The 10,244-nt window shown below is 36.8% G+C and overlaps 1 protein-coding gene across 1 annotated transcript; it reads left to right on the forward strand.

Moving 5' to 3' along the window:
* Positions 1 to 7,647: 7,647 nt before the first annotated feature.
* LOC125491372 lies at positions 7,648 to 8,193 on the forward strand. Its single transcript, XM_048633177.1, has one exon. It carries the CDS (start codon positions 7,648 to 7,650, stop codon positions 8,191 to 8,193), a length of 546 nt encoding a protein of 181 aa, XP_048489134.1.
* Positions 8,194 to 10,244: the final 2,051 nt, after the last annotated feature.

Below are 10,244 nucleotides of genomic sequence, written 5' to 3' on the forward strand. Positions count from 1 at the left end.
TATCTCTATTACTACTAGTTATAATTTTAATTTTAGAGTTTTTATCATATACACTTTTAAATAGCTTTATAGTTTCGTTATATAATTTTAATGGACATTCTATATGAATTAGTTGAGAGAAATCTGTTTCTAACAGAGCATCTCGCACTTTTTTATTATCTAATACAGGGCGTTGGGTACCTGAGCTGGGGGCAGTGGGGGCGGGGCGCGTCGAGCGGGCCGAGCGGCGACGCCGGCTCCGTCGAGCGCTCCCGGACTCACCGGCACGGTATGGAGGAGCGGCACCGGCGGCGCCGGTTGACCCGCTCGGCACATCACCATGTGTATTGAGAGACTCCAGTGCCACAGCCGTACAATAATGATCTGAAATTAGGTAGTTACTCTAGAAGTACAACATGAAAAACACACAATTTTATAGTTAGAATAACGCTTACAATAGGCAGCCTTATCCCTAAAGTGATGTCTTCCAGAAAACCTTAGGGTGAATGAAAGACTTACGGAATAAATTAAAAAGCAATGTAATTGCATAATTGCCAGAACGATAGACTTATTGTTGTGACCTCAAAACACTACCGGTTACCGGTGGTACTGCAGGCAATCTCCTTGTGATTTCGTATTTTGCATTCACAATGATGTATGATGTTGTTATCGGCTGGTAACAGGAAGGCTTACAAACTTAGGCAATTGGCAGGTAGCTAGCCGACAGAAGTTGTACAAAGGTCACAGATATTATGTGCTCTTTGGAAGGCTCCTGTTTAGAACCATCACAAGACAGACAACCAATAAAAATAAACGTTAAGGATTGCTATTCACCTGTCACTACCACAACAGTCGAGGAAAACTCCGAATAAAATAGGTTTTTTCACAGCTCACAGCCACGTAACCTCAACTTGCTTCAACCCACAGTCGGAACGTGCCCTTATATCGGCATGATTACAGTCAGAACCGACTGCCACATGACCGCAAGACGTCAATCAAACGGCTAATCCATTAACAAAGCCGCCTCATAACTCAGCCAGTTTATCTATCCTCCGCCCGCCCTGGAGGGTTACACTATCTTGGAAAAAAATAACGAAAGAGCCCCCCTTATCCGAACGGAGAGCAGTTTGTAAAAATTTACGTTCATCAGAAAACTTTATATTTATACGATGAATAAAAACATTTGATTTTGACTTTGAAAGAATGAGTTGTGATACAATCGGTAAGTTCAATGCAACAAGGTTGAGTCAGGTTAGCACAGCACCGCTCTTAAAACCTTTTTAACCCACAAAGGAAAAAGAGGGATGGTTTACGTTTTTAGTTTTGTTTTTTAGGGTCATATTTAATGTTACCCCGATTGTTATTAGGTAGCTATGTTTTATGAAAATCGCTTCAGTCGTTCAAAATTTATACGACTTTTAGTGTTGGTGTATTAACTTTGGTTAGGTTATTCGTAAGCTAGTGTTACCCTCCAGTTGTATTGTGTAAACACGTGTGGAACCCGTCAACCCCTGTAATCCTGTTTGTTGTAAACTTGAAAATAATGATTTACCCCCGAATTCATGGAACGAACTGTCAGCTTACGAGAGGCTTGCAAGCGTGGAACAGAGTTGACGGCACCGCAGCCAAGGCGGTAGTGAAGCTGCTTCCGAAGCTGAGGGCCGCGGGTTCGAATCCCGCCCAGGGCAAACATTGGTGTGATGAGCATTTGTGTTTGCCTTGTGTCTGGTTGTCGTTTATATATTCAATATGTTTCTATCTATGTATTTGTGTTGATATATCAGCTGTCCGACACCCATAACACAGGTTCTACCTAGCTTGGGGTCGGATGGCCGTGTGTGAGATGTTCCCACATATTTATTTATTTAGAGTATAATGACGATGCATGCAAATCTTCTAGTAAAACTGACAGTTCGTTCTAATGTAATCGGGGATTATTTATTTAACCACAGTGGTTGACTCGGTAACTATAAACGGAACTGCTCCAATGGTGCAAGGTTTGCTTTGCTTTTACAATTCAATACCATATGCACAGTTAGATCCCCGGATAGAAACATAAATTTGTGTTTCTAAATACTCGTATGGTTTAATTTGATTTTGCTCTATTGATTATCCAATGGTGCATTATTAATCATCGTGTACACAATTGGCTAATTCCATTAGCACTGTGGTATAATCAGCTACGATACCTATTTATATATACAGGCTGTTGCAAAAGTGGTATACTAATCGGAATGAGGGTGATCCTCAGAGTCACCCCTTTCGGTTTAGTAAGTATACAGCTTTTGCAACAGCCTGTATATGTATAGATGTGTTCCTGCTGGGTACATATTATTTCATGTGATGAAAACGTTTTTTTTCTGTTATAAAACCACGACATTCCGTTTATTAAAAGCCATAACTTCCCGTCCGCTGTCTAGTGTCAAGTTTCCCCGCAGATGTGAACTTCGTAGACGTAAACAATTCACTTTTCTCCGTTTGAGTTTTAAAGTCAATTTGAAAAAGCAACGTCTAGCAAGATGTGAATAAACAAAACTGTGTTTAGAGAGAAAGATCAAGGGATTCTAGACTTTATTGACGCCTGAATGCCGACGTGGCTGGTCCCTCAATTGTTTTATTTGTTTTTTAACTTCAGCATGTCTGGAGTTTTAAGTTCTTTGCTTAACTATTAAGTAAATATCCAGATAGAGGGAGTTTAGTGTAAAGAATCAATGATAAAGTCTGCGTTGTCAAGTGACTGCGGTCCCTAAAGGCGTAGTTGGAGGTGATTTGCAAGCACTTTTATTTTTAAAGAGCTCCCGCCTAAGAGTCTAATGTTTTGTTTTAAGAAATAAGTATTTCAGAGAGCAATATTTTTTCCTTAGTCAGGATTTTTTTAATTTCGCCCAACGCTTAATTAATTTATACTTTGACTTTCTTGTGTTAGCAAAATTATTTTACTTCAAGCTGTAAAATCTAATAAATGATCATATTACATTGCATTTATATTTGGTACTTGTTGTAAGGAAAACAAATAATTAACTGGCATAACGTCTAACAGAAAAATGCCAATCTTATTAAAATTTTCTTACAATGTTTATCGTTATCGTTAGTGTCATACACGTAGGTATGTTATAAATAGGCATAAAAACCTACATTTGTCCCTAAGAAGACTGACGGAGTGAAATAAATTGCCCTGTATTTGTAAGACAAAAGCCCAACTGAGCCGTTCTTGGAAATAAAATAAAAAAAGACTACTCGTTATTAATGTCAGTTCAAAAAGGAATAAATTAAGTGTAACCCGGCTCAGTTAAAACGCTCCAAGAAGCGCAATATGATATTCGCGAATCTGCGCCGCGGAGGATAAATTCTTTTATCCTGAGATATTTCGCGGCCGGAAAATATGGTTGGGAACAACGAAAAAAAGTAGAAGCTGAGGCGCAGGCCTTTTTGGTGCTGGACAACACACACCCCTATTACTAATAAGTTTATATTATATAAGGTTTTTTTTTTTTGTTTACCTATTTGTTATTTTCCTTTTTTTGTTTTTGTGTATTTTTGGTGTGTGGTGCTGGATACCGAATAAAGAATTTTTATCTTTATCTTTTATTTAGAAGCGAATGTCATCATCACCATCATAGGCCTCCTCCATGTTATGCCAAGTCCGACGGTCCTATGCTACACTCATCCAGTTTGGTCCAGTTACTTTTCTTATGTAATCGGACCAACAGGTTGGCGGTCTACTGACAGATCGCCTGGACGGCTTGGCCAAATTGGAAGTGGATGTAGAAGTTTTTAAATATAATAAACGCTAAAAACGGCCGATTCTGCCGGAAACGACCTGTAGGTCTAGTACAGATTTGATAGATTGACGAAAACTATAAAAGTTTACGTTTTCTCGCACACAAAGTGGCGCCTCTAATGGAAACTATCATGAAACTTTTGACAGATAATGTATGCAGATGAGAGAAGAAAATAAAACTTTTTTCGTTTACGTAAATTGCAAAACCGGTACTAGAGGCCCTTTGCTTAAACATTCTAGGTTTCGGGTATTGAGAGGTAAGTTTAAATTAGCATGACATGCAGTTTTGGGACAAAACGCTTTCAAACCGAAGTTATGTTTTTTTTCTTCAGTTGGCGGCGCTAGTTGAGCTTACGTGTAACATTAAGTATTTCTCAGCTAATCAACAGCGTTGCATTCCATACTTAAGTCGTGATCAACTAGACATTCTCAAATGGGATTTTTTTGCATGCATATCCTTGTTGGAACCTTCCATAATTTTTCAACACGGTGAATACTCCTAAACTGATTTGATGTTTCCAGTACATCTGCTTGTTTTGTGTCCAGTCCTCAGATAATAATAGAGACATTTATCTAAATGGTTTGGCGGTGACGTTTATTATGCGGGTATGTAAGTTTTATATTGAGACATACAATATAAGTCGTATTTCACTTGAGCTTCGCATCCGTTCTCGTAAAGACCCATTTGCTTTTAACCGTTTCCCGTGGGATTTCCGAGATTTCTCCTCAATAGAGTAAAACCTCAGGGGATCATTCTGAACAACTTTTTTTTATCAACATTTGGAAAGCCGTAAAAAGTATTCATATTCCCATATTTACAAGTCACGTGACTAACAAAGTTTTAATGATTTTTTTCTAGGTTTTTAAAATTCGTAGTGAGAAAGAAGAAGAGAAGCAGTTTACCCTTATCCCGTTCAGCTTACCGTATCATTTTTGCAACACCCTGTAGAATACTTGTAATTAGAGATAAGAATCAGACAAAACTCTTAGAATTAATTGTAGGTATCAACACTAATTGATCGCAACAGAGTTATAAAAGTTAGAAGATAGTACACGATTTATTTGAGCGCTATTAATAAAATAACTTATATTGTGCTTCAGAAGTTATCTGTCTGTAAAGTTTATGTTAGAAAAAATACTGTTTCACTGCACGAAATCTGTGAAAATATTCCTTTGAACTCTGATCCAATAAATCATCTAGTAACAATAACCATAGGATATTTAGGTACGTATCGTAACTTTAGTTTTAGGACCAAAGACTTTCGTATCTGAACTATACAATTTATTACACCATGAACAAAAATAACAAAACAACAACTTAATAATGAAACAGAACAAAGAGGCGGCCTTAATGCTTAAATCAATCTCTTCCAGACAACCTTTTGAAGAAAGAGATAATATATTATATATGAACATAAAATAAAAATATATGTGACATGAATCTGGGCAACGTCTAGAAGTTACTAGTTATTATTCTGTATCAACGTCTACTTCAGGAGTAATATTAAAAATTGTGGATCGTCCCGTTTGAGCGAAGACTCTCTGCCCTCCTGACGTTTGAACCCTTTGAAAACCTAAAAGGTTCCGCAATTTGTGGCCTCTCAACTCACTCTACATTTACTAAACTAGTCGGCCGAGCAGTCGGGAGATCGATCCGAGTGGCCGACAACTCTATGGATGAGTGAGTGTTATTAAATTTTAAAACTCACTGAGAAGTTTTATTGTCTGTACGCCCAACTGTTATATCAAACACTTTGGAAATTTAATGTACGTTTTAAATGTTGCACTGGGATAGTTCCATAGTTGTGATAGATCTTGTTGAAGTACCTAAATCATGTGGTACTTTTTCAGGTGCACCACTTTTTACAGGTAGACACTTTATACCTACAAGTAGTTTGCTTTTATAAATTGTATGTTAAATCCTGTAAATACAGTGCCATTATATCAAAACCTCCTAATAAATAAACTTAAAGTAAAATTAATTTAGGATAATATTTATTTATTTACTAATATTGTACAACATGACAGCAAAACTATGTAATTCGTTATACAAATAAAACTAACACTATTAAAATAAGAACATAAAACATAAATTATAAACTCTCAAAAGTAACCAAAAACATAATATAAAATATATATAAATAAAATTAGACACTCACACCTTGTACTAATGTACTCCCTTGCGGGGTAGGCAGAGGTGCATTGCTGCACCCACTTTTCGCCAGTGTTTAGGTCGGCTGTCCAATTTCAAAAAACAGTAAGCGCCAACTTTAAAAAAAAACGGGTCTTTGATTTATACATTATTTTAGGCGATTCCGCACATTCCTGCATTGTCAGAATATCAAAAAACGGCTTAGAAACGAAAATAAAATTTCTAAAAACCTAGTAACTCCACCCTGCGAAATCAAAAATGCCACGAAAACCATTTTAAAACACAGTAAGAGCCACCAACCATTTTAAAACACAGTAAGTGAAAATGACTTACTAGGTTTTAAAATTGTCAATGGCGCTTACTAGGTTTTGAAATGGTCAGCAAAGGTCAATTTTTGCCCGTTAATTTTAGTAAGTCACAAATGGCATACATTATTACAAACACTTTTTTCGAAAAAATATCAGATATTTCAGAACCTGTATCTTTGAATAAATGAGACCTAGAGAGGTGAATTAAAAGTAGAACATAAGGAAATTTTGTCTTCTTTATAAAAGCCATAGAGACCTTTCTCGTCAGAATCTTTCTAGTTTTGGTTTATGCAAAATAGGGCTAGTAGAAAGTTTCTACTAGCCCTATTTTGCATAAACCAAAAAAAACTCAAACATTGTAAACTAATTTTAGCTCAAAATTTAGGAAATATTGTCTAATTTAAGGCAGCCATAAATAATGTTCGTGTCAGACATGCCTTCTTAATATGGCGATTCGGTTCATTTAGATAAAACTTAAAAATATGTCGGTATTTCAGCTATTACTTAGTGCGGTCGTGTAAAAGTGCTGCAAAATTTGATTTATATTATGTGAAGGATCCAAAACATATAAAAAAATAAAAAAAATAAAAATTATTACGTTATTATTGCAATTTCAATATACTTTACTTGTCTTAAATCACACAATAATGGCTCTTACTAGGTTATAAAATGGTCAGTGAGGGCGGTTTTAGGGTGAGAAAACCATTTAAAACCTAGTTAGTGTTTTCTTTTGTGCATTACAGCAACAATATTAGTCATATTTAAATGAAATAGTATTGTATGTAAAGCCTAGATTCTGCCGGTTCTTTTAAGCTTACATTCGTTTAGATATGTATCATAGTTTTACCAGGGCATTGAAATGAAGGGACAAAAACGTTTTTTGGCTCTCCTGAACATTTTGTCTCTTGGCTAGCCAAGAGACAAAATGTTACTGTGTTTTGAAATTGGACAGCCGAGGTACTTATCCAAATTACTTCATAAAAAGATATCCAATGTTATATAACTTTTCTTATGTCTCGTTAGAGTGTTGAATGAGAATTTCAAAATGTCTTTTGGTGCCAAGATGTGGTGGGTGTAAGAAACTTAGTTGATAAATTGCTAAGCTGAAAGACGGAACATTTTATAAAAGAGAAGATATATTCTATGAAAATCTATACAACAGAACTATGCTATTGTTTAATGCCATCGTGAAATGTTTATATTGTGTGATATCTGCAACCCATGTGTCAAGCGTGGAAATACCTATTATGGCAAAAACCGTTCACTATACTACACTCACGGGCAATGAAAAGGTTCCACTGAGAAAAACATAAAATTACTCCTAAACGGAAAAAGCTAGCTTAATGACGCCTTCTGCAACATTGAAGTACACTTAACGATATGCAGTGACTCATGGGCTCATATATAATGAAAAAAAAAGCGAACTAATGTTATTCAGAGCGGGTAATAAGACATACCCGTTCGAACAGGAGATCGAGTTGAACGGCGCTCCTCTGCAAAGAGTGAACATATTCAAATATTTGGGCCACTGGGTCACACCAGACCTAAGTGACAATTTAGACATAGAACGGGAGCGCAGGTCGTTGGCTGTCCGATGTAATATGTTGGCCCGCAGGTTTGCAGGGTGTACCAAAGAAATGAAGGTGACATTTTTCAAGGCGTATTGCCAGTCCTTCTACACTTGCAGCCTGTGGGTGAACTATACGAAGCGGGCATACAGCGACCTGCGTGTCCAGTACAACAACGCATTCAGGGCTCTGATGGGGCTGCGGCGTTTCTGCAGCGCGTCCGGCATGCTGGCCGAGGCGCGTGTGGACAGCTTCCAGGCGATCATGCGCTCGCGGTGCCTCTCCATGTGGCGCCGCATGCGCTGCGGCTCCAATGGCATCCTGAATGCGTTGGCGGACCGGTGGGACTCTCCGATGCTGGCGCGCTGGATAAGGCTACATGCAGTCAAGTTGACAGCCTTCTAGCAGGTGTAGGTATCTGAGAGTCCAAACGGGCCGTGTACCCCTTTTTATATTTTTGTTATTTTGTGCGTTTTATTGTGTTTGTGTATTTATTAACCATTTCATTATAATATCATGTTTACTAACCACCATATGGACTATTGATTGTAATTAATTTAATAAGTCTGAAATAAAATTATTTTATTTTTTTTTATTTTATTTTAACAGAGCATAAGGATATTACGAAATAGAAACGGTAGGTACTTACAATTTTGTTCAAATTTTAAATTAAACGTTTGAAAAAATTGGGGTTGCTTGGTGTAGGATTTTTGTGAGTGGAACTGTGTCATTGCCCGTGAGTGTACATAATAAAAACGTTCATTTCTACTTTTTTTATTGTTCCCTAGATTTTGCATCTTGTTTGCTTGCCAAGTCATTATTTGATCGCTCCCTTATCATGAATCAGCGGCGAGGCGATTATCTGCAGTTAATTACAGCTTTCTTAGAAATGTCGTTTACTCTTGTAATTATATCGGAGTGAATTTATTACGGGTTTGTAATTTAAGTCCTTTGAAGTGATCATCGACATAATATTCTTAACCTCGCGACTTTCGAGTCTTTTTGGCATATAGTTTCATTGTTCATTGTAATGTCGCAATCGCTACCATTATATTATGTTATATTATATTAAAATAGCTGTACCCGCGAGCTTCGTTTCATCTTAAAAAGTTTTCCGTGGGAATTCGTGGATAAAAAGTAGCCTATGTTCTTTCTCAGAGTCTAGACAATATGTATACCAAATTGCATTCAAATCCGTTCAGTAGTTTTGTCGTGAAAGAGTAATAGACAGACATACAGACAGACAGACAGACAGTCAGACAGACAGACACAGTTACTTTCGCATTTATAATATTAGTTAGGATTAGGATTAGACAGCAGGAAAATCTCGTGAATATGTAGGTTATAAAAATGGATCAAATTATGATTTAGACCATTATTGGACGCATGCAAGGAGTGACGTATCACCTGATTCTGATGTTATGTACCTACGCACCCCTGGCCAGGAATGACCACTTATCTAACTGGCTAATCGTTTTACTTTAGTTTAGTGTTTATCTCCGAAACACTGAAAAAGATAACTATGTTTTCATTTGTTGACGCCTTTGGCTTGTGTGTAATTATTTTATAAACTTTTACAGTAGGTAATCTATATTTATTAAAGAGTATTTAAAATGTATAAGAATGACAGTACACCAAGTAAACACCACACAAAATTGCATCTTTGCTTGTAACACAAACGTGATTACAAACCTCATTTACTTTAAACCAACATCAAATTAGAATAGATACACAAGTTTGTGTCTTCTCGCTCACAAAATAGAGCTTTAATTACCGTAGCCAGCTCTACAAGTGTTAACCAAGCGAATCGAAGACAAATGGCTACAGGCTTGTTTCAGCTGGACAGGGGAGATTCGACTCTATAGTCAGATAATAGAGTATATAGTGTGTTTTAAGTTAGCTTCCGTGTTGTTTGTGGTTAATTAGGAGCTGTTCTATTTACAGCTCACATTGGAAAACAGCCTAAAAGTGACACTTGGAGTCAAATTGATCTTTCACGACTCACGAATAACAACGGTTATAAGTATGTTTATTCTCTAACGTTTTAGAGACCATTCGTGAGGTGTCAAATAGATTAAATCACGTCGTATTCGTAACAGACTACAAGTAAGCTACAAGTCAACAAGCATGCGACGTTATATAGGCAATTCAAACAAAACAACATTCGTCAAGAACAAGATTCGTATTTTATATTAAAATTAGGTAAATTCCAGACTAACCCCCTTATTCATAAAAAGTTTACTGGACGCTTTAGCTATTGAACTGTTTTGTCCCTCTCTGTCAAAGAACAAACTGTTCTCTGTCAGAGAGTGACAGAACAGTTCAATAGCTAAAGCGTCCAGTAACTTTTTTATAATTACATAGTAGGTATAGGTACATTACTTTCCTTTTAAAAGTCAGTTTATGCATTGCTCCCGTACCACCTAGATCTGAATACTACACATTCGTTATGTTGT

The sequence above is a fragment of the Plutella xylostella genome, chromosome 5, assembly GCF_932276165.1.
Source record: "Plutella xylostella chromosome 5, ilPluXylo3.1, whole genome shotgun sequence".
NCBI classification, from domain to species: Eukaryota; Metazoa; Arthropoda; class Insecta; order Lepidoptera; family Plutellidae; genus Plutella; species Plutella xylostella.